Raw genomic sequence first — 26,202 nt, 5'->3', positions numbered from 1 at the left:
AAAACTATTCAATATCAGTCTCTTAGATTTCAAGCTCACCATTTAACTAAAAGCTAGCAGTTTAACGAAAGGCACTTTAGAGGTCTCCTAAGGTATACATGAGAACTTCCTGAATCAAAACCATGGGAATTTGGACAGCCTGCAGAATGCAGGTTGCTGAAACTCACCTGGTACATCAGAACAGCAGCCCTAGGAGGAGGGCCCGGGAATACTCATTTTTAACAAGTTGTATTGTTAAATTCATTTAGGGAACATTTAGGGAAGTCTGCAACCTACTGCTCTAAAGATGCTTTGGATAATCTGGAATTTCTGCAACACCAATGTCTCATCTCTAGGTGGCAGCACCTGTGAACTTTTGAGTGTCAAAATCCCAACATTTAAAGATGTATTTCCTGAACAGGAATTGCATACTGTTTTCAGCTGACTAAACCCATTATCTCTAAGTGCTATATCTATAGAAGGAAAACATGGCAGGATAGATTTTACACAATTTAAATCTCCAATTTAGAATGTATAGATAAAAACATTTAACCAGCTAATATTGCATAAGTACATCTTCCGTAATGATTTGAAATACAATTTAAGTGAGAAATTTTAAGTCAGGACGTTATAAGCATTTTTCTTGCCCTCATTGTTAAAGTCAAGACTCCCAAGGATCCCACAGAAGGGCAGTTGGCAGATGTTTCTGTAAAGGGCTAGGTAGTAAATACTTTAGGCTTTGCATGCCCATGGTCAATTACTCGCCTCAGCCACTGAGCAGCCATGGACAATACATAAATGAATGAATGCAGCTTGTCCTGATAAAATGCTTCATATAGACACTGAAATTTGAATTTCATGTAATTTTCACCTGTCAAAATATTACTCTTTTTAAATTATTTTCCAACCATTTAAAAATGTAAAAGCTATTCGTGGCCCTCAGGGCATACAAAAACAGGCAGCAGGCCAAGTTTGACCCACAGGCACTGGTTTGTAGGCCCCTGACATAAATGAATTTAGAGGAGCAGCATAAATTGGTAGCTTCTAAAGTATTCAAAATGACATTTTGATCAACACTCCTGATTATAAGAGTTTAATCCAACACAGATGTCTTGTCACTAAATAGAGGCTTAGAAGAAATTAAACCAAAAAAAGTCATTATGACCCATCTTGGAATTCTGATTCAGAGTTGATTTCCAGATGACATTTTACCACATTTGACACTTCAGTCAAATATTTCTAAGTAAATCCCGTCCTCCTTCTGGTATACCCAAGATATTAAAGGCCAGTGAATATGAGAGAATTTTTGGAGTCCAGAGCATCACACAACCGGAAATGCAGATGTGATTCGTTCTGCAGGCAAATGCACGAAGAAATCTTAGCTACACCGAGGCCTGAACCTCCGAAGGAAACTCATGCTCTTACCTGTCGTGTCTTGACTCAGGGTTTCCTGGCTGCTGCTGCTGTAAGAAGGCACTGGAGTGATGGACAGCGAGGCCGGACAAGACAAAGGCGTAGCCAGGTCAGTCTTGCAGGCGAAGGATCGATGGTACACAGGGATGCCTGCATCTTTGGAGATGAAGAGAGGCAGATCTGATGGAAGGGTGGGTCTGCCTTGTGAGTATGGGCTTTTCCAGTGGGTGAGCCCAATTGCAACAGGCCCAGCAACATCATAACCTGAGAACACAGGCACATTAGGTCAGTAACAGCAATCAAAGCCCTTCACTGTATTTATTTATGTATTTTCCAAAAATCTAAGCTGCAACTCCAATCAAATACCACTTAAAATAAGGATGCATGTTACTAATAAACATGCAGCTATCATCATACTTGAGGAACCTCGTTCATTTGTTCAACAAATGTTTATTAAGCACAGACCATGTGCTCAGTGCCCCATCTTTGCCTTTGAGGAAGTCAGAGTCTAGTAAAGGAGCTATGACTTGTGTTCATAAATAAAAATCAGTTGAAGGCCTACTATTTGCTAGACACTTTGCACAGTGATCTCTAATTCTTACAGTAACCTTGTGAGTTTTAAAGATAAGGAAACTGGAGTTCAGAGAGGTTAAATAACTTTTCCAAAATCATGCAGTCAGTAAATGCCAGAAGCAGAATTTAAGCCCAGATCTGTCTGACTCTGGAACCTATGTTCTTTTCCCAAAATTACAACTAACTAGAGTACAAAGCAAGATGAAATAAATAATTTTAAAGTTTGATAGAAAGTGAATCCTAGAAATTCAGGGAGAGAGGCCTTGTGGATGGATGGACAAACTCACAGAGAAGGTAGAATGAAGTCTGGGGGTTGCAACCCAGAGGCCAGAGGGACAGATCTGGAGATATGTTTTATTCAGCCCACACTCTTTTAAAATTCGAAATAATATTTAAATTAAAGTTAACAAAAAAATTCTAGAAAGTTCTCACAAAAATCCAGAATTCTGGCTTATCTTTAAAAATCAGATATCAAGTAACACTATATCACACGTGGAAACTGTTGGCTGAAACAACAACAGCAGTTGCCTTCTTAAGATGATCTAAGGGAGCTCCAGTCTGCCATAGTCCTCGCCACTCTCTAATACCTTCCTCCCAGCCTGCTTCATTCATTTGCCTTACCTTCCTGACCTCTACAGGCCTCTGTATTGGCAACCTACATACAGAATATAGAAATATAATATGACTATAGTCTGAAGAAAAGAATAGAAGGAGGGAGTCTCAACGACAAGATAAAAAAAATGGATTTTATTTGGCAGGCAGTACAATATCCCTAAAAGTTTGTGAAGTGGGGATTGGCATGATTAAATTCATGGCAGCAAAAAATGGGCAAAACCTGTCATTTCCTCCTCTGTTGGTCACCTCTGCTGAGAAGCCTCCTCTGACTCTCCTGAGGTGTCTTACCTGGGGTAAAGTGTGGCCCAGGAAAAGCACTGCTGTGCAGAGACTGGAGGTGTGTGTGGAGAAAGTCCAAATGGGGAGGAGGTGTTGAGGCTCCAAGAAAGCCCCATAGGAGCTTTGGGTGGACTCTGAAGACTGAATGCTGGTGTCTGCAGCTGCCAACAAACACCAGGATAGAAACCACTGGTATGCAGACATGTATCAGAAATCCCGTGGCCACACTTGACAGTCAAGTTGTAGTTCTTGTTACCTGTGCATCCCTCATGAACTGAGAATTCCTCAAAGTTACAAGGCGTCTTACTCATCTTTGAAACCTTCCTCCCCATTTCTCTGTTTGGTTCTTCCCCACACTCCCCTCCCACCCATATCTAGCATGAGGCCAGACCCAGAGGCAGCTAGATACCCAGAGCTCACTGAATTCTTCCAGGCACCTCGGCAAGGAGACACTGCAAGAGCCTGTCATGTAGGGTCAGAATTACTAAGGGACCAAAGTCCTTAAAGTGTTGGTGGTGAGAAGGAAAAGCGGCCCAGGGAGATAGGCACATTGACACGGAAGGAAAGGCAATTTTGGCCACCAGGCAGCTCTGTCCTTCACTGGCAAAACATCAGAGAAAACTTGTGACAAAGAGTACTGTGAATATTCTCACCCACCATATGTAAAAATCGGAAGGAGTGGCTTTGCAAGGGCTGAAGAAGGTTGAGTGTATTTTTAGACATGAGGAATCTGAGCTTATGGTAGAAACATCAACGTGGAAATGTCTGAGAGAAGGCTGAAATTGAGGATCAAGAGACAGCTCGAAATCAGAGTTGTAAATCAAGGAATCATCCACATGGAAGTCATGGCTAGGCCTAGGAAAAATCTGCTAGAAAATGCAATACGTTTTGACACTTTCTGGTACTGTGCTGAGGGCTCAACCAGAACTAACTCATATCAACATCACAATAACCCGGTGAAGCAGGTATTATTAATTTCATTGACAGATGAGGAAACTGAAACTAAGAGACATTAAAGCTAAACAGAAAAAAAAAAAAACAACCAAACAGTTAAGATTCATCCCCAGGAAGAATGGTGTCACCAAGATGGACAAGATGAAGTGAGATGCTCCAGGGCCCTGTCACCACAATGACCTTAAATAACAAGCAAAAACGGGCAGAACCATCTTTCTCAAATCTTCAGAAAACACTTAGAGGGTAGCAGTAACTGGGTGAGCACTGAATCAAGACAGTAACTTAAAAACAAGAAGAAACCTCATGGTGCCTTTGGTAGCCCTTCCCTCACTTCTCTCCTGGTCAAGTTCCAGAGGAGGCAGAGTAACCCTTATGCACATACGCAGGTGCATGTATGCCGGTACCAATCTGCCTGAAAGACTGAACCAGAACAATCATTAAAGGCCCATTCTCCTAGTAATTGCCCAGCATATAGAAGTGGTCCAAGGGCAGCTAATATGCTATAATAAAGCAATCAAATTGCAAATGCCTGGGACAAAGGATTGCTGGGGTTTTTTTTTTTTAATTTAGATATCTTTTTTATTTATTTAATTCCCCTCCCCTCCCCCGGTTGTCTGTTTTCTGTGTCTTTTTGCTGCGTCTTGTTTCTTTGTCCGCTTCTGTTGTCGTCAGTGGCACGGGAAGTGTGGGCGGCACCATTCCTCGGCAGGCTGCTCCCTCCTTCACGCTGGGCGGCTCTCCTTATGGGTGCACTCCTTGTGCGTGGGGCTCCCCTACGCGGGGGACACCCCTGTGTGGCACTGCACTCCTTGCGCGCATCAGCACTGCACATGGGCCAGCTCCACACGGGTCAAGGAGGCCCGGGGCTTGAACCGCGGACCTCCCATGTGGTAGACGGACGCCCTAACCACTGGGCCAAAGTCCGTTTCCCAGGATTGCTGGTTTTAAGACCTACAAATACAGCCCCCCGGACCAGGAGGAAAGAGAATATATGAGGGAAAAAGAAGACATTCAGATCCATGTAAATAGGCCATGTGTGCATGCCCAGGACAACATGCATGCTCAAAAGACCATACACTTTGGCTCAGGCTGTTCCTTAGGCTCATTGTTGGGATGGCTGAGCTGAAGGAGAGCAATCACACAGGCCAGTCTGCAAAGACTGGGAAAAGCGTTTTCTTTAACTTTCTTTTTTAGTTTTGTTGCTAGCTCCTGGAATTAAAGAAATCTCAGTCATAACAAAAGCTGGGGACATAAGTAAGGAGCAGATACCTCAGTAACTAAATTCCAGAGATAACACATTAAATTATTAAAATGTCCAGTGCGAAATAAAAGAATAAAAGGCATGCAAAGAAACAAGAAAAAGCATTAGAAACTATCAACAAGGGAGCCCAGATTTGAACATAAGAGACAAAGCCTGTCATAAATGTGTTCAAAGAGTTAAAGTAAAAGATGAACAAAGATCTGAAGGAAATCACGAAAATAACAGATGAACAAAAAGAGAATTCCAATAAAGAGATAGAAATCACAAAAAGTAACCAAACAAATACTGGAACACACAATAACTGAAATTTTAAAACTATCTAGAGGGGTTCAACAGCAATTTCAGCTGCAAAAATCAGTCAGTGGACTTGATGATAAGATTGAAATTATTCATTCTGAGGAGCAGAAAGAAAAAAGAATGAAGAAAAGTGAACAGAGCCTAAGATTCCTGTGGGATACCATCAAGCACACCAATATATGCATTATGGATACCCCAGAAGGAGGAGATAGAAAGGGGAAGAAAGCATATTGAAAGAACTAATAGATGGAAGTTTCCCAAATTTAACATAAGATATGAATTTACACATCCAAGAAGCTCATCGAACTCCAAACAGTATAAACTCAAACAGAGCTACACTAAGACATATTATACTCAAACTGTTCAATTATACAGACTAAGAGAGAATTCTGATAGCCACAAGAGAGAAGCAATGTGTCATGTACAAGGGAGCCTCACTTAGACTAAGTGTTAATTTCTCATCAGAAACCATGGAAGCAAGAAGGCAGTGGAATGGCACAAAGTGCTAAAAGAAAAAAATTGTCAACCAAGAATTCTACGTCCAGCAATAGCAATACTTTCATTCAAAAATGGAGAGATTAAGACATTCCCAGGTAAACAAAGCTGAGGAAGTTCATCACCACTATATCCTCAACATTGCTAATCATAACAGAAATGCACATTAAAACCACAATACAACACCACCTCACACCCACTAGAATGGCCATTATAAAGCAACAACAACAAAGAAAGAAACAAACAGAAGATAAGTGCTGGTGAAGATGCAGAAAAACAGGAGCCTCACACATTGCTGGTGGGAATTAAAAATGGTGGAGTCACTATGGAAAACAGCTTGGCAGGTCCTCAAAAAGTTAAACACAGAATTACCATATGGCTTAAAATCTCACTTTTAGATACATACCCAATAGAAATTGAAAGCAAGTGCTCGAACAGATATTTGTACACAAATGTTCATGGCAACATTATTCGCAAAAGCCAATAGGTGTAAGCAACAAATGAATGGATAAAGAAAATGTGGTATATATTTAAAATGGAATATTATTTACATAAAAAAGGAATGAAGTTCTGATAATTTGACAGCATGGATGAACTTTGAAGATATGTTGACTGAAATAAGCCAGATGCAAAAGAACAGATAAGTGAACTGACTAGAAAATACGAATTCATAAAGACCAAAAGCAGAGTGCAGGTTACCAGGGATAGAGGTTAATGCATAATAAGTGAGGTCTCTGTTTTGGGTGATGGAAATTTTTTGGTAATAGATGGTCATGCTAGTAGAAAAATACTGTAAGTGCCACTGAATTGTTTACTCAAAAGTGACTGAGGTGGGAAATTTAGCTTTATAGCTATGTTACCACAATTTAAAAGAGAGAGAGTGAGAGACTAAAGAGACAATGACATTAAATGTAATACATGATCCTGGCCTGGATCCAATAATGGAGGAGAAGATGCCCAAAAGGACACAATTGGGACAACTGAAAAAATTATCATCTAGACTGTATGTTTATATAAATGTTAAATTTCCTGAACTTGATAATTATAGCTAATGTGGTTGCATATTTTTTAGGAAATATATATTGAAGTATTAAGTGGTAAAGGAGCATAATGTATGCAACCTACTCTCAAATGTTTAGAAGCCAGATTAGATGATAGATAGATGAAGTGAGAAAGGGATTGAAGGGGCAGCAAAATGTTAAAAGTTGGTAAATCTGGCTATCAGGGTAGGGGGTATATTGGAAGTGCCTCTATTTTTTATTTTTATTTTTATTTTTTTTTTGAGGTACCAGAAGCCTGGCATTGAACATTGAATCTGAGACCTCACATGTAGAAACCAGCATTCAACCACTGAGCCACACTGGCACCCTTGAGTTGATTTTTTTCATTTGTTTTGCTTGTTGTTTGTTTTTGCTTTTGTTTTAGGAGGCACCAGAAACCAAACCCAGGACTTCCCATGAGGGAACCAGGTGCTCAACCACTTGAGCTACATCCACTCCCCTGTATTATTTTTGTATTATGTTTGCAACTTTCCTGTAAGTTTGAAATTATTTCAAAATAAAATTTTTAAAAGAGATACAACCCCAGGCTCCCTGAAGCCACTATGAGTTCACCACTGTCAACCACTAAGCCACTGTCTCATTAAATGAGATGGAAGCGAGAGGGAGTGTGGGAGTCAGAAACAGGACCTGTTCCCTGACAAATCACTCTTAGGTTATTTGTTCTTTTCTGAAGAATTTTTCATAAAAGAATCTCGACCAACCAAGATCTTGGAGTAAAGGGAAATGCTAACAAATCTGATGTCACTCTGACTGGATTGTATCGATTCTTCTTGGTGGGTCACTTTCCTTGAAGGCGTCTAAGTGGAATGCAGTGAACGTGAGGGCTAACAAACCGCTGAAGACAATCCAAGGGGCCACAATTTCTCAGCTGCCTTGCAGAACTGCAGATGGAGCCAGAGACAGTGCAGAAGACTGAACTGAACTGAATGCCACTGGCCCTAGCTCAGAACACAATTGTGTTTGTTGGGCTAAATCTCTGATGCAAACTTTTTAATTTATGATTAAAACTTTTGATTCTCCCATAGGACCTAAGGCAGTATTGGGCCATAGAAATGAAATCCCAGAATGCCCCATTTACACAGATGTTCCATTCTATTTTTACTAAAAATTTGAAAACTTATTGCCCAATGTTATTGCTATTTACACCACAGAATCATTCTGCCAGAAGAAGAGTTCAGGGCCATGCTTTCCCCTCACCTGTTGCTTCATTCAGAAATTTGCTTATATCCTCTTTTCTTTTGATATTCCCAAGCTCCTGTGGAGCCACTATATGGAATAAATCAACATGTGAAAGTGTGTTTAATAGTCCCAAGGAACTCTGAACTCTCCACAATTTCAGGTTTTAATCATTTTAACTATAAAACTATAGCTGATTTATAGTATATATTTAATTTTGCAAAGCCTGTTTAGCACAGCTAACAAATCTTTTTTGAGTTTAGGGAATTACACAAAATTTACTCCTGAAATGGAGTACAGTAGCAAATATTTCAATCCATACTATTGACACAAATGAGTTATATAAGATGTGTGTAATTATGATGGAATATAAAAAGACTGGCCCAAATTTAAAAGTAGCAATGAGGTCAAAGTATTCGGAGGGTATCATCTATCCAGGGGAGAAGTTGGCATCCAAGGGACCAAGAGACTGTAATAGCAATGTCACAGTGGCAGCCTGTAATGAAGCCCACTGCCCCGCACCCACCCCTGTCCCCTGGAGGGAGGGGGTGGGGTGTGGGAGCTAGGGACTTAGCTCTCTGAGTTCTATCACCCACTAGATGCACAATTATCAAGAGAGACATGCAAGGTATACTCAAAATTCTAGACTGTCCTGAGAAAAAATGGCATCAATTAACTATAAGTTCTTGAGTCTCATGTGCAGGGGTAAAATGGTAGCTTAAAGCAGATAATAAGGAATTTCCTGAGAGTCTTATGGATAAATAGATTAGTTTCAGTAGGATTTGTTCTTGTGGTTCTTGGATTTTTTTTGGCACCTCTGCTTTGGGCAGGACATGGGTTCTTACAGGAGCTACTTTAATAAGAAATCCACAAGTTTGCTATTTTTTTAAACGGAATTCCCTCAGAAAAGTGACACAACTATTCAAGATGATTGTTCTATAAGAGAAGGACTGAAGTGACCAAGTGCAGGAAGTGAAAGAATACGAAAGGATCTTTTCAAAAAGAATTCCTTCCATAATCCAAAGAGATCTGTCCTCCCTAAAGTTGTAAATTATTTTCTGCTTTTACTACACATGCTGCAAAAGTGCTCTGTGCTGAACAAACTGTGGACAGTGGACATTTCTGTTTGCCCTAGGCAGAATCCATTCCTCCTTCTTCCTCCCAACAGAGTCACTACTTTGTTTGGGAATCTGTGTCAACCGCCGAAGCCAAGTGCCATGGGGCAAGCTGGTCTTATCATCATCCTACCCCCTAAAAGCCTCATGCAGAGATGGGCCTGATGGGTCTAAAGAGAATCCCATCTTCCTTATCAATGATTGGTTTGGGCATGGTCATGTGACCCAGTCCTGGCCAATCAGATAGGAGCACTCTCCTTAGGGCTTTCAGGGGAAAGTTTCTCAGCTGCTCTAGGAAACCATTGTTCCTTCCCCTCTGATGACTGCTGTGTCTGAGTGCAATTCCTGGAACCACTGCATCACCTGGCTGCCACCATGAGGATGAGGAAGGCAGGGGAGAGGAGGTCTTTCCTAACCTCACTGAGTTGCTTAATCAGGCTGCCATGAGGACATATCTGCCTCTGGTCTTCCTGTTATGTGAAATAATAAGTGTCCTTATGGAAACGTAAGTCAGGGAACTGAGACAATATTCAAGGGGCTTCCATCACCTGAGGAAACTGAGGGTCTGTCACACCCACATGCCCTTCAGGGGCATCTGCCTAGGCCAGTGAGACCCTGACACAGTGCCTGCAGCTGATAAGACCAGGGAAGGGCCTGACACAAGAGCACTGTCCAACGGCAGCCAGATTACCTGAGTTCAAGTCCTAGCTCTCACTACCCACATATCCTTAGGCAACTTTTTAAACTCTCAGAAACTCAGTGTCCTCATTTGTAAAATGGGGGGAGATAACAATATCTATCTCATAGTGTTAGTGAGGGCTAAATGAGTTAATATAAAAAAGTACTTAGAACAGTTGTTGGCCCAAAGACATAATCCCAAACACTGTTAACTACTATATTGTCCTCACTCTATCCCTCCACTTTCATGGACAAGTGTCTCAAAAGAGAAGCCTCTACCCACAGCTCCTTATAAACAGCCTAGCAGCCTGGCTCCCATATCAGCATCCAGAGACATGACTCTCAGAGATGTCACCAAGGTGAACTTTTAACTTTCACCCTCTTCAGCCTCCACTTGTAGAAATTCTGAGTTTTCTAAGAAATGTGCTTTCTAGGTTCTCCTACTTCTATCATTATTTCTACCCTAATTATGCTTCCCCCAAAGATTGGTCCTTGACCCTCTACAGGCTCAAACTGCTGACTCTCACTCTTATTAACTCATCTTCTTCAAAAGGCTCAACCATCCTTTCTGTGCAGAGAATGCCAGAATTTCATCTCCTGCCCAGTTTTTCTACCTTAGCAATTTCCTGTTGGGCATTCCTAGGTGGGTGTCTCATAGGAAATCACCCAACACATCTAACTCACAGTGATAACCTCTTCTTCCTGACTTCTATATTTCTAGTAATGGCACAGACTCCCTGTGATCATCCTGACTCAAAATTTTGTCTAGAGCCATATTCAGTCAATGACCCAGTCCTGCCAGTTCTTTCATGCCTCTCCTTCCAGATCTGCCCCATTATTTCATGACTGCCTCAGGTACAGTAATCACTACAGTCACATTCACTATCTCTGTAATGACCCCAGATTCTCCCACGTGAAATCCATCCTATTCACCACCAGAATTATCTTCTTTCGGGAAAAGGACTTTGGCCCAGTGGTTAGGGCATCCGTCTACCACATGGGAGGTCCGCGGTTCAAGCCCCGGGCCTCCTTGACCCGTGTGGAGCTGGCCCGTGCGCAGTGCTGATGCGCGCAAGGAGTGCCTGTGCCGCACAGGGGTGTTCCCCGCGTAGGGGAGTCCCACGCGCAAGGAGTGCACCCATAAGGAGAGCTGCCCAGCACGAAGGAGGGAGCAGCCTGCCGAGGAATGGCGCCGCCCACACTTCCCGTGCCGCTGACGACAACAGAAGCGGACAAAGAAACAAGACGCAGCAAAAAGACACAGAAAACAGACAACCAGGGGAGGGGAGGGGAATTAAATAAATAAAAAATAAATCTTTAAAAAAAAAAAAAAAAAGAATTATCTTCTTTCATCCATCCATATATTTAGCTTGTCACTCTCCTACTCTAAACCCTAGACATCTCCCACTGCTTAACAAATTCTCTAAGAATGGCATTGTAGGTTACAAAGTATTTTTAAATCAGGGCCTGTGAGCTCTCCACAAGAATTTTTTAGTTGTTTTCTTTTACAAGAAATTAAATCATTTAAAAATTAAGATATGCATTTGCATATTTTGGACCAAGTTATGCCACTCAATTTTAGTGGCTGGGTTTGCTTTTGCATCTCCATCAAATTAGAACCAACTGGCATACTTAATGAGTAAAAGACAGGGATGGATATGTCCAAGTACATTCATACAAAATGAAGATCCAATACCTTCACAGCAGAGAACATCAACAGAGATTGCCCCATGGGATGAATAGAGAAAGGGGATGGCAAAGCAGTCACCAGAAAATGCCTAGTAATAAAGCTGTACTGAACTCACCTATGTCACTGCAGTTAGTATATTTCAGCAAAATAACAACATCCATTGTATTAATGTGGTGGATTTACATATTTTTGCTTCATGGTGTTTTAAATCTGATTTGATTTTTATGGTTATCTGGAATATAAGTGTCTATATTTAGTTTTCTGTTTGAACATATTTAAGTAAACTTACAATAAATATAATTTAAGTCAATTTTAGGAGTTCATAATTTTTATTTCTTTTTATAGAGGTCCACATTACTGGAGTTTAAGAAACTGTGATACCGTGTTTAAGAGAATGGGCTTTTTTGTCAGACAGGCTTGGATTGACATCCTGGATACATACACTTCTAGACAGGTGGCAGAAAACAAGTTTCCTCATCTGTAAAATGGGGAAATGAAAGTACCTTCTTTACAGCATTCTGATTGAAGAAAATAATATGTGTAAAGGGCCAAGAGCAGCTGGCAGATAATAAATACAAAATAAATGGTAGCTGCAATGATCATTAGTACTATTATTTTTATCCCCTTCTTTCTAAGTCAGAGCCCAGAATTCTAGAATCAAGGAAATTTTGAAAGGAAGTGGAAGAAGAATACAGCAAAATCAGGGTCATTCTTCCTTCTTTGACCAAAATAAAACAGATTTACGCTTGAGTAGGGAAGGCGTTGTGTGAGTACGACCACCTCCTGTGGGGACCCTCACCCCTCACAGCAGGAGGGCATGGATGGAACATGAACCACCCCAAACTGCAAACTTCAAATTGCCAAAGGCGCCTGAGCTATGACTTGGAGATTTTATTTCTGAGAAGACAGAGGATAGGGCAGCTGGCATACATGGGATTTCTCAAAGCATGGAATGCCTATTTATGTTGACACAAGCATCAACTAACTGCCGGAGATTTTTAAAAATGCATCATTTTAATTTGATTTTTAACACCATTCAAACACTCACCTAGTGTGCTTCTTTGACCAAAAACAAGTATACATTTATCCAGTGCATTTGTGGTCCAGAGTTTCTAGCTAGCATTTAATAACAGATTTTATTTTATTGCATGTATGTATGCATTACTTTACACCTACAGCAAACAGTATACATTTTCTATTTGCAGTTTTGATATCATTATTTTAAATGATTAATATATACCTATAAAAAGTCACTGTTAATATTAACTACAAAATAGTACAGGTGGTGCATGAATGAAAGAAGTAAATGACCAAAAGTTGGGAAATATTTGCCTTTTATGATACTGAACCACATGACCTCTTCAAAATTCTATGCAGAAGCAATAAGGGTCCACAAGAGGGCACCCCAGGAAGGTGTGTCCGCAAGCAATTGATCTGATTCTGAAAATAAGTGCTTAAGCTCTTAAATTTTCTACTCACCCCTTCCTCAGCCTCCTTCATCACTCCACCCTCCCATAATTTTTATAAGATGAAATGACACATTGCTTACCGATGGTGATCTGGCTGACACAACTATAGTAGCTGCCAGTCGTTGCAGAGGAAAGGTTATAACTCCCACAGCTCACATCTTTGTCTGTTAATAAAATAAGAGAGGGGAAGGTTAATTATAGCCTGGTACATACCATGGACCTCAGTGTGTATATATATAGATGAGTGGCAGCAAATAAATCAGTGCTCTCTGTCTGTGACATGGTCAGTCTTGTACTCACTCACTGTTTCATTCATTGGCCCTTTACTGAGGGACTTGAAGGTGCCAGGCACCAGGATGGGCATTGGGGCATTTCAATGGACCACCCAGGCAGCCCCACATGGGCAATCCCAGTCCAGTGCCACCATAATTATAGTGGGGGAGTACAGGGTGCTGTACGGCAGAGCAGGGCAGGGGCAGAAGAGAGAACACCTGCTCCACACTAGAGGCTATCAGGTAAGGCTTCCTGGAGGAAGTGACATCTAAAACCTAAAAGCGAGTACTATCTGACAGGCGAAGGGAGAAAGAACTGGGGATAAACATCCAGGCAGATGAGGTATCATGTTTGAAGGCTCAGCAACCACAAACAGCCTACTGCCTTAGCAGCTAAACACAGTAAGAGAAGGAGAGGGGAGCCATGGCTGGACCATGGAGGGTCTTGCAAACCATGTTAGCATGTTTAGATTTTGCTTAACACCGTTCAGCCACTTGTCTAGTGTGCTTTTTCACCAAGAACAAGTAGGCATTTATCCAGCACGTTCGTGGTCCACAGCTTCTAGCAAGTATTTAATAACATTTTATTTTATTGCATGTATATGCATTACCTCACACTTAAGGTGAACAGTATACATTTTCTATTTGAAGTTTTGATATAATTATTTTAAATGACTAATACATACCTATAAAAAGTTACTGTTAATATTAACTACATAATAGTACAGGTGGTGCATGAACGTCGCAATGTGGAGAACGGACTGGAGGGGGCAAGAGGAGAGGCCAAAAGACTCATTGATAAGACTGCTGCAGTAAACTCAGAGAAACAAAACAGTGGCCAAACCACAGCACTGGCGGTGGAGACAGAGAAGTGGATTCAGTTCCCTTCAAGAACACAAGTATAGCCCAATGCACTGAGTTCTTCACCATTGTGAACAAAAACATGTTGCAGGCACAGAAGGCAAAAGAAACCAAAACCTACCTTGACATGGCAGTTTAGCCTTTTCACACGTATGGCCTCATACACGAGGTACAACAGCGCAGGAATCCACCATGTCACTGATAGGCAGGCTGAGCCCCTGGGCAGTGAGGGCCCTGACCCAGGCCACACTGATAGCACGTGGCGGGACTGAATTAGATCTATAGACGATCTACTTCCAAGTGTTTATGTCACATGGCAGGGCACAAGTGAATGATTTTAAAATACCAAACTAAATACAAGTGTCATATAAAAACTACAGGTTAGGGACAAAGAGTCATAAGTATGTTTGCAAAACTGCCCTAAAGGAAATATTACATGAAACTAAAAAACTTGGAAACTCTGATTTATTTGGTGATTTATAGGTGGGAGGGAAGGAAACAATCATTACGTATTTGTTAAATGTATCCTAACAAAATGTTCTTAGGAGGAAAAACGGCAGGGATCTGAACAGGGAAGGCAGGAAATGGGAGTCATCTGCCAGGAGTGGTCCGTAGGGGCCCTTGGTTTGAAAGCAGTTGGGAAACATGGAGAAAAGGAGGTGGAGAGTCAAAGGGCAGAGAACTAGAGGTGGACCTCAGAGCCCCATTCACAAATAGGGAAGCAAAGTGCTACAATATAAATGCTTTTCACTGTTTTTAATGTGGGAAAATTCTAGCAGGTGTATGTGACAAAGTTCTTCTCTGTGGAAATTTCCGGGACCAGGTCTGCCCCGGGTCTGCCTCACCAGTTAGGCACACCCTCCACAGCACGGAGCACACTAGACGATGACTGGCAGACACATCTCCTAAACCACGGCTTGTCAAAGGCAGACCCACACGTTACTCAATTTGTAATTTCCAGAGTTTAGCACAGTGTCTGATAAAAGGTAGACAATAAATGTTCATTGTTTGAAAGAAAGAAAAAAGGAAGAAATGATGTTAAAGAAACCAATGACTACTTCCCCTATTAGTTATTATTTCAATAGAGATTGCTGTGATTAAAGAGAAAGAGCTGGGAGTCAGAAAACCTAGGTTTAAAGCTCAGCTTTGCTGGACATAAACTACTTGAACTTTGGTCAGATTGTTTAACGTACTATAGCATTGGTTTCCCCACTGAAAATGATGACTGTGATGCCTATCTCATTTGGGGGGGCGGGGGAGGGTGAGGGAGTAGGATAAGGTTAAGAAAAACAAATCAGCTACACAAAATGCATAGTTAGCAAATAATTCGGTATATATTTGTGGAATCAGCTGAATCAACAAAATTTGGACCTAAAACATAGCAAGCTACTCTAACCACTCTAATGTTGTCATTCCTAATTCTTTTTAAACCTTTCACTAGTGATATGTACCAAAAAGATTTTGGAAGGAAGGGCATTTTCAAGGGACAAGGTCAAAGGAATGAAAGATGAACACAATCAGAGAAAGAGAGATCCACAAGGGTAGAAACTGCCACGAATGAGGAGAAAAGAAAGAATTCCTCAGAGCAGCAGAGAGGATGGAGAAGAACATACTGAGAAAGGAGTAATCAACAAAGAAGGCAAAATGCTTGAGTTAGGAATGAATGACCGAGAAGAGGCTGTGAATAGGTTTGTAAGGCAAAACTATTCAAATTTGAATTCAAAATGAATGGTAAAGCTAGGGCAATAATTCTGGTGGCAATATTTTGAAAAGACTCAAACAGCAAAAGTACAAGAAGTCACAACATTTACACTACAAGGTGAGCATGTGTGAGGGATGGTATTTTCACCTACGGGAGTTAAACAAAAATGCCACATGTTATAGAAGGGCCTAATAACCATTTCATCCTTAGGAACTATCTCCAATTACATGAAAAACATCAGCCACTAGTGGAAAAGACTATGAATGAGATTAATAAACTTTGTGGGTCCTGAAGTCAGACTACCTGGATTGTCTCGCTTGGTTCCAACACCTGGGCACATTATTTCATCTCCATATGGTTCTGTTTCCTCAATTGGAAAGTGAGATAATAAAGGTATTTATAAGATTGTATAGACATTAAATTCATAATGCATGAAAAGTCTCAATATAACAGCACTTAGCGCATAGTGAGTGTTCCACTAGTGTTAGCTCTTATTTTTATGTAATCCCTTAAAAGAACAAGGATATCCATAGAATGGAATACCATAAAGCAAAGAAAACAAATGAAGTAAAGCTACACAAAATGCTATGGATTAATCTCAAAAGCATAATGTTGAATAAAAGACGCAACCCCAAAATGATCCAAATACTTCTATTTATGAAACAGGCAACAACAGGCAAAACTAAATTACAGTGTTTACGAATATATACATGGATGGTAAACTGTAAAAAAAAAAAAAGTAATAAAATAATTATTACAAAAGCCAACATCATGGCTCCATTTGGTGGGGAGGAAGGGGGTTTTAATAGTGAAAGGATATACCAAGTGGTGAGAGGAGGCTTGGGGGAGGAGGGAGGTGCTGGCACTGTTTTATTTCCTGACCCAGGGGTCACACAGTTTTCATTTTACAATTATTTGTTTAATTACGATATTCTTGTCATGTCTGCCTGTATGTATGTTTTAGTTTGCCATAGCTTTTTGAAAGAAATAAAGAGAGGCAGAGTTCACAGAAGGGCAAATCAGGAATGCAATTATGCAAAAAATGTCTAAGTAAAATAGCTGATAGTGTAATTAGACATCACAAGTTACCCAGCACCTGATTTTGCCAGGCACTATGAAACACAATTGTTGTTTCATTTACAGTCAGTATTTCATGTAAGCTTCAGAACAAGTGTTTTGAGGCAGGTACAATTATCCCACAATATAGATGAGGAAATGGAGACTCAGAAAAATTAAGGAACTTTCCCAGAGTCACACTTTTGGAAAGTCGCAGAGTTGAAATTAAAACCTGGGTTTTACACTAGAAAAATAATCTGACAATATAGGCAAAGACAATGGAGGACAGTTTAAAATTACAAACTGGACTAGGTGGATTCCTCCTGTATCTAGGGTTGCATCTTTAACAGTCCTTCATCTGATGTGTTAAGCACTGAGGCTCTAGTAAGAAAAAAGATGGACATCATTGCATGTGTTCTATTTTCAGAAGTGCCCTTAACAGAACAGTTGTGGACACATTTTAATTGTCTCAAATTATTTTAGGTAGATTCATATAACAATATGATCTTCAAACAAAAGGAAAAAAAAGGCCCATTTCATAACACTCAATCTAGCTTATCTTTCATCCTAACAACAAAAAAGGAAAGCATCACACCTTTTTACATCTTTCTACTGAACACAGAATACTGTGTTCCTAAGTCTTTCCTTGAGTCAAGCAGATGTTGGTTAAACGCATGCTCGCTGAACTTCCACTAGTCCAGGTTTAAAAAGGCGGAGCATTTATGGGAAGTTTGGGAGCTTTCTAAGAAAGGTAGCTGCTTGACCACAGCACCAATGACATAGTTCCATCTATCAACCTCAAGCTTAATGGTCTTATAAAAACTTGAATCAAAATGGGCTAAAATGAAGCAATACCAAGTACAGGTGAGGATGTGGAACAGTGCGAACTCTCGTACACTGCTGATAACTATTTGATAATATCTTTATTTATTTTTCTACACTCTATACCGACCAAGCAAAAACTTTCTGTCCCCCACCTCCTGGTAACCTCTAGTCTACTTTCTGTCTGCAAATTTGATGTTTCTAGATATCTCATATAAATGATATTATACGATATCTTCCTTACATGCCTTGCTTATTTCACTCACCACAATATTTTCAAGGTTCATCTGGGTTTCAGAACCTTGTTCCTATTTATGACCAAATAATACTCCATTGTATGTAAGTACATACACATTTTGTTCATCCATTCATTTGCTGATGGACACTGGGCTTTTCCCACCTTTTGGCCATCATAAATAATGCTGCTATGAACACTGGTATACAAGTATCTGTTTGAGACCCTGTTTTCACTTTCTTTGGGTATATAACTAGAAGTGGAATTGCTGGGTCATATGTTGACTCTCTATTTAACTTTTTGAGGAACTGTCACTTTGCTTTCCATAGTGGTTACACTATTTTACATTCTCACCAACAATGCACTAGAGTAGAGTTCCAATTTCTCCACATCTCACCAACACTTGATATTTTCCTTTTTTTTTTTCATAACCATCCTTCTGGGTGTTACGTGGTATCTCTTTGTGGTTTTGATTTGCATTTCCCTAATGGCTAAAGATGCTAAGACCTTTTCATATGATTACTGGCCATTTGTGTATTCTCTTTGGAAAAATGTCTGAAGTTCTTTACCCAATTTTTAATTGTACTGTATGTCTCTTTGTTGTTGCATTGTAAAAGTTCTTCTATATTCTGTATATTAAGCCTTTATCTGCTATATGGTTTGCTACTATTTTCTTCCATTCTGTGGGTTGTCTTTTCACTTCCTTAATAATGTCCTTTGATACAAAAAGCTTTTAATTTTATGAAGTTGAATTTAACTATTTTTTCTTCTGTTACTTGTACTTTTGAAGTCATATCTAAAGTTTATTGCTGAATAGCAGGTCATGAAGATTTGCCCCTATGTCATCTTCTAAGAGTTTTATATAGTTTTAGCTCTTCTAGGTCCTGATCTACTTTTGAGTTAATTTTTGTGCCTGGTATGAGGTAGGGGTCCAAACTTCATTCTTTTGCATGTGGATATCCAGTTTTCCTAACACCATTTGTTGAAGAGACCATTCTTTCCTCTTTGCATTTATTTGGCACCCTTGTTAAAAATCAGTGGTCACAGATGTGTGGGTCAATTTCTGTACTTTCAGTTCTATTCCTTTTGGTCTATTTGTCTATCCTTATATCAGTACCATACTATTTTGATTACTGTAGCTTTGTAGTAAGCTTTGAAATTGGGAATTTGAGTCCACTAACTTTGTTCTGTTCCAAAATAGTTTTTGCTATTTGGGGCTCCCAGTAGTTCCCTGTGAATTTCCATTTCTGGGGAAAAAAAGCTTCTGGAATTTTGATAGGGTCTGTGTTGACTCTGTAGATTGGATAATATTGATGTCTTAACAATATTAAGTCTTCTAGTCCATGAACATGGGATGTCTTACCATGCATTGAAGTATTCTTTAATTTCTTTTGATAATAGTTTTTAGTATATAAGACTTTCACTTCCTTACTTAAATTTATTTCTAGATATTATATTGTACTCTATCATATGCTATTGTAAATGGAATTTTCTTAACTCCTTCAGATTGCTAGCATATATAAATACAATCGACAATATCTTTTAAAGCTGAATGTACTTATACCCTAAACCCCAGCAATTTGATCCTTGATATGTACCCAACAGAAAAACATACATAAGAGTATCAAAAGACATGTAAGAATGTTCATAGCAATACTATTAATAATAACCTCAAACAGGAAACTACCAAATGCCCATTCATACCAAGGAATACTAGTACTGACAACCTGGATGAACATTTTATGCCTATATGAACAACATGGTTGAATATTACAAAAATAATGTTGAAGGAAAGAAGGCAGATACAAAAGAATGTATACCATATGATCCCATTTGCAGAAAGTTCAAAAGCAGACAAAATTAATTTAAAGTATTAGAAGTCAGGAGGTGGTTCCCTTTGGTGAAAGAGTGGTAACTGGGAGAAGACAAAGAGACTCCATGCTTCTAATAATTTTCTCTTTATTGATTTGGATGTTGGAGACATGGATGGACTCACTTTGTGAACTTTTTGAGCTCTATACACATGATCTGTACACCTTTCTGAATGTGGGTCATAAATCAATAAAAGTCTGCATTAAAAAACATATACAAGAGAAGTCATGGCCTAAATGATTTGAATAAACTACTCAGAATGCAACAGAAAGGCAAAGAGACAGAAAACATAAAAGAGGAGTTTAAAAATAAGGAGAGTAGAATGAGAATTCTCAATACTCTTTTATTTGTTGTTCCAGAAAGCTAAAATAGTGAGAATTAAGCAGAGGTATTACTTGAAAGGGTGATGGCTGACAACTTTGAAGGCATTGAAATATATGAGTCCACTGACCAAAAGAACACGAAAGAAGCAGGATGAATTTTTTTTAAAAAGAAAAGGAATACACAGCTACACATACTACAGTGAAACATCAGAACCTCAAAATCAAAAATGAAATCCTGAAAATAGAACTATCTTCAAAGTTCTGAGAAAAAATAACTATCAACTTCAAATCAGTTGTGTACCCAGCTAAACTACCTTTCGAGAACAATTACAAAATAAAAACATTTCCAGATAAATAAAAATGGGGAGAGTTTAACAGCAACAGGCCTTCCCTGAAAGAAATTCTGAAGAATCTACTCTAGGAATAGGACTAGTAATCCTAGAAAGAGTGTGTAAGGTGCAATAAAGACTAATGAGAAAAGAAATTGGTAAAAGTATAGGCAAATAATTGTCAATATAAAATTATTATTATTATGTGAGGTTTTAAAAAAAATGAATAGAGCTGAAATAATTAGTAACTCAGGAGCTAGGTGTCAAAGTTAAAGCATTTGAAGATCCTTTTCAGGAGAAATGTTAACATATTAAATTTAGAATTAGTTTTTAAAAATGTAGTGAATATGTTTAGAATGCAAGTAAGATTTAAGTACAAGTGCAAGAGTAATTATTAAAACAACAGAAAGACTAAATCTTCAAACCAGTTTGTTGGGGGAAAATGAGTGGGGAAGGGCAGAAGAGGGGATTCAGTGGAAAATTTCAATAAAAAAAAACAAAGGAGAAAAAGAGAAACACAAAAAATGGTAGAAATAAATTCAAATATATCAGTAACAACAAAACATGTAAAGGGTATAAATTTGCTCTTCAAAAGATAACGTGAGAAGGATTTCTTTAAAAATATCCAATTGCATCTTGTTTATAAGGGAAATATCTAAAACATAAGAACAAAGAAATGCTGAAACTAAAAAAAAAAAAAAGATACAGCAAGCAAATACCAAGCAAAATACAGGTAGAGTAACCATGTTATTTCCAAATGAAAAAGGCTTGAAGACAAAAGGCATTTTTAAGGATAAGAGGTTCAACAATAATGATAAATAGTTCAAGGTCCAATTCTCCAGGAAGATATATGTTAAACATGTATGCTCAAAATAAAATGGCCTTAAAATATATGAAGCAAAAATGAATACAGGGAGAAACTGGCAAATCCATGAGCAGAGGAAGGGGAATTTTAACGTACTTAATTACTGAATGATTGAGCAAGCAAAAATTAGTGAAAATATGGAAAATCTGAACAGCACAATTAATCTCAATTTAACAGATATAGATAGAACCCTGCACCCTGACCATTAGAGAATATACATTCTTCTCAAGCCAATATGAAACTTTTACAAAACTTGACCACATATTACACCATACAGCAAGTCTCAACGATATGAAAACAATCAGTATCATTTCAGCCCTTGCTTTCTGATCTTAGTCTATGATGACAGAATTCAGTGCTTATATCACACATCCTGTTGTGTACTTATGAACTATGTACTTTTTCTATATATACATATCACCAATTAAAAAAAGGTTTTTAAAAAATGTTTCACTACCAGTCACATAAAACAGAGTGTATAACAGATTTATACTAAGGAAAACACAAACCAAAAAAAAATTAATTAACATAATAAAACAAGTCTGTTCCTTTAATTGGAGCCACTCCATACAAATCACCTGAAAAAAAAATCATGAAAACATTTGCTGTATAGCTACTAAGTACTATTTTCTACAAGCTGGCTACTCAAATAGTAGTCCCTAGACCAGGAGCCTCAGTACTTTATTAGAAGCTGCAGGGCCCATCAGAGGGCTACTGAATCAAGATCTTCATTTGAACAAGATGCCCACGTGATTCACAGACTCACAAAAGTGTGAGAAGCATTTATCTACAACATAACCCAAAGCCCTTGAGTAAATATCCTCCAGGGCTTAGGGATCAACCAATGATTTTTTCAAGGCCCTGTTTTTCCACCCTGTGCTAAGAACTGGGAGAAGGAGTATGTGGTCAGGAAGGGAGAAACACAAGGAAATGCATTAGTGTAGAAACAGACAGACGCGGCTGTGCAGACAAGGGGCAGGCACTGTGCGAGTCCAATGGCTCTTTCTGAGAACAACCTGCCCTGAAGAGGAAAGGCCTTTAAATCAACAACAACAAAATTTTTAGTTGAAGTTTAATACATACACAATTAAGAGCCCAAATCCTAAATGCAGAAACTCAATGAAATTTATCACAAAGTAAAAGCACTCACTTAACAATCATCCAGAAAAAGTCATTTTTTGTTTGTTTTTTAAAAATTTATTTTATTTTATTTTTTTCAGAAAAAGTCATTTTGAATCTCAGCGGGAACCAATGTTGAGCAGTCCTCACATCACCAGGACACTGGCAGGTTGGATTGGTATCTGTAATTAGGCTGGGTTCTGAGGGGTGACAGCTCAGAGTCACAGAAATATAGAATTATTGGAGTCTACCCGTTCATTTTTACTAGGTAACAGCAGCCCAGAAGCTTAAGTCATCAACACATCATAGCATTGTGTACTATATTATTGCTACAGGGATTTCCAGATTTTCATAAACGTTTGCATTTATTTTTGCCTGGATCTTTACAATAGCATAAGACAAGCCGGGCAACTACTACTAGTAGCAGCAGGACTAGTACTAGTAGCACTAGCAGTAGCACAAATAGTAGCAGCACTAGTATTAGTAGCATCAGGAGCAGTAGAAGCACTAGTAGTGGTACTAGTAGTACTAGTAATATCACTAGTAGTTATGACTAGTAGCACTAGTAGTAAACACAAGTAGTAGCACCAGTAGCACTAGAGCAGCACTAGTAGTAGCAGTGTTAGTAGCAGCACTCTAGTAGCAGCACTAGTAGTAATAGCTCTAGTGTTCTGTAATTCCAAGGCTCAGTACATTACATTTTCTTTTCCTCTTATGAGTCGAGTCTTCGACTAATTATTTGCATTTTAACAAGACTTTACACTAACAAAAACAAAGCAATATCACCCAAACAGAAATATTTTGTAATTAATGACACTCATAAGAGGACTGAACACTTCCATATTGTATTGAGAGAAATTTTATAAATACAGAATTCACATTGCCCCAGACTACAGTGATCTAAATAATTCCCTTGACAAAGGTGGATGGGCTGAGGTGAAACCTGCAGACATGTTTATACCTAAAAAGCACCGCACCGCCCCCCCCCCTGCGCCCCTGTCTGCCCTTGCACAGCTTTGCAGCTCCTGATGACCCTCTATCCCTCATGCACCCCACAGCCCCCAGATCAGGCTCTTTCCCACCTGTGTCTTTGCACAGGTTGGTGCCTCTCCTGAAGGTCTCCTCCACACGCGCTCGCCCCACACACCCTCCATTACCGAACAAAATAGCCCTCTCTTGAGGTTTCCCTGAGCTCCCCTGGTACTCCACACATCCTCAGTCCAAGCCCTCCATCCTGGCTCTGGGGTGATGTGTTTCCTCTTCTCCAACACCCACCAGACCTGAGCTAGAGTGGCACAATAGATGCCTCTCAAAAGCATCTCCCAAAGGTTCTTGTAAGCTTTCAAATACTTTAATCGGCATTCCTGCATTTTGAACACTGTTCCTGGTACTCATTTATCCCAGCTTCCCTTTGTTTCCACTCAAGCAGACTCTGGGACAAAAGCCTTTTCATGAGCTCTGATTAGAGAAACGTCTTTCCTTTCCTTTCTTTCCTACGTGCACCTCTGAGTCAGTGTCAAAAACCCACCCTATATTCTGTTTTCATTTTTCCCCCAAGGTAAAGATCCATGTTATTACAATGAAAGATTCAGGAAGACAGGCATTTTTGTGTTTGTTTTTAGTTGACCCTACAACAGTGCCTGACACATAGCGAGCACTCTCAGAACATATACTGTAGTATCTGTTGTGGAAACTTCCTCGGGAGCTGTGGACTGTTTATTTAGGATGGCTTTCCAATAGAAAAATCCACATCACTGTTACAAAGAGCATGTTTTAAGGGAAAGAATTAAAATGCTTTTTTATAGGATCAAAACAAAATTTTTATTTAACTTATAAAGAAAACATAAAAATGAAAAGGGGTGAAGGTCAAAGAATAATCTGCACAGGCTTTGAGACAGCTTCTTAATCAGATGGATCCTAATCAATGTTGACCAAGAGTGTCTGGGATTGCATAATAACAAGCCTGCCAGGTGGTAGAGAGCAAAAACAAGAAAAGTCATCAAATAGCTCCTGCGATTTAATTGGTAGTTCACGCATAGGTCCCGGTCAGTTAGCATGCATCTAATTTCACTGTGTAGTGTGAATGCTTTTGCTTTTTTATTTGCACCTCTTTTCTGAAGGTTAAAGTTATTTTGATTGTTGTTTGCAATAAGAATATAGGACTTTCTGTAAGTATACTAGAGCAGGTGTATTGCCCCCTGCTCTAATCCATTTGGGCCTTCAGTCAGTCGGACAATCAAGAATTGACCACCTACTATGTGCTGGTGCTGTGCCGGGCAGCTGGAACACAAAGATAAAAATACGGTCCTTGACTTCTATGATTTTACAACCCACAGGAGGGAGTGCTGATTACTGAGTATTGATAGGGAGAGGACTTACTTGAGAGGTCCCCTGAGAGGGACCAAGTCGGATGGAGAGAGTCAGGGAAAGTGTCAGGACAAGGGTGAGGAGGAGAGAGCCCCACAGAGAGAGAGGAGATACATTTGATAGCATGTGCCAAGGTCCAGAAACCTCAGGAAGCATGGAGTGATCACGCTAACCCACCTCTCTTCCTAAGGGTGGGAGGAGGGTGCTGGGGCAGAGGGCAGCAAGAGAGAAGGGTAGTCGTCAGCTCCTGGGAGGCCACCAAAGAGTTTTAAGCCAGGGTATAACAGAATCAAATTTGCAATTGGGATCAGAAGGGGCCAAGACTAGAAGCAGGAGACCAGCGAGGACACTTACTGCCATCAGAAGGAGTAATGATGGGCAGGGAGAAGGAAACACAAGAGCTGAGAGACGGTAAGAAGAATCAGCAGGACTTGGTGATTGAGCGTACATTGGCTGGGAGAGGGAGCTGATAATAGCTAATGCTTGCTGAGTACTCACTACGTGCCTCTCACATGCAGTTGAAATAGACTATTTAAACCTCGTGACCCCATTTTTCAAATAAGAAAACTGAGGCACAGAAAAGTGAGTTGATTTGCTCAAGATTACTAGGCAGAGCTCACAAACGTTCACTCAAGTCCGGCCCTTGCCCATCTCCCAGCCACTCCCTGCCTTGGACATCTCCCTGCGCCAACATGGTGCTGTTAGCGGCTGCCTTCACACCCCTGCCTTCTCTCCCCTTCATCTTCGTTCATGTTGCCCCTCCCTGGAATGCCCTTCTCCCAGTCGGCCTCTTCAACCTCATCTCCTCCACGGAACCGTCCCTGGACTGTCCACTGCCTCTCCCAGCTTTTCCCACACAACAATACATTTTAATTCTCTGTTTTGGAGTCTGTCTCCTCCAGTGGGCTCTGACATCTGTGAGAGACAGCGAGATCTCATTCATTCTGGTACTCCCAGGTCCAGGCTAGAGCACCACTCATAGAGCTCAGAACTGGGATGAGAAGGCAGCGAAAAAGTGTGGGAAAGGATGATGGAAATTCTGTTTGGGATGCACTGAGTTTGAGATGCCAGGGGGGCATACGGAAAGGGAAATCCAGGAGAGAGTTGGGTACATAAGTGTAGCCTGCAGAGGAGAGAAGTTTTCAGGTAGTGACCTCTGCTTGGGAGTCGCCTGAAAAAGATGAAGTCACAGGAGGGGAAATAACGCCCTCGGCCCTCATCTCATCTCCTTTCTGAATCATTTGATTTCTGTGGTCTGTGGTTGGGTTTATCTCTCACCAACCCCGTCTCCTGACCCCTTTCCAACCACAAGTACTGAACTTCT

At 39.9% G+C, this 26,202-nt stretch overlaps 1 protein-coding gene across 1 annotated transcript in view; it reads right to left on the bottom strand.

The window, feature by feature from the left end:
* Nucleotides 1–1,357: 1,357 nt before the first annotated feature.
* LOC131280709 (uncharacterized) overlaps nucleotides 1,358–26,202 on the bottom strand; it is a 30,485-nt gene continuing 5,640 nt past the window's right edge. Inside the window, exons 4-5 of the mRNA XM_058309120.1 lie at nucleotides 13,136–13,219; nucleotides 1,358–1,656 (exon numbers count right to left, since the gene is read on the bottom strand). Coding sequence (XP_058165103.1) covers nucleotides 1,358–1,656; nucleotides 13,136–13,219 — 383 coding nt within the window. The remainder of the gene's footprint in view (nucleotides 1,657–13,135; nucleotides 13,220–26,202) is intronic.

The sequence above is a fragment of the Dasypus novemcinctus genome, chromosome 12, assembly GCF_030445035.2.
Source record: "Dasypus novemcinctus isolate mDasNov1 chromosome 12, mDasNov1.1.hap2, whole genome shotgun sequence".
NCBI lineage: Eukaryota > Metazoa > Chordata > Mammalia > Cingulata > Dasypodidae > Dasypus > Dasypus novemcinctus.
The sequence above is the reverse complement of the archived record's forward strand: the minus strand, read 5'-3'. Positions and strand labels throughout refer to the sequence as shown.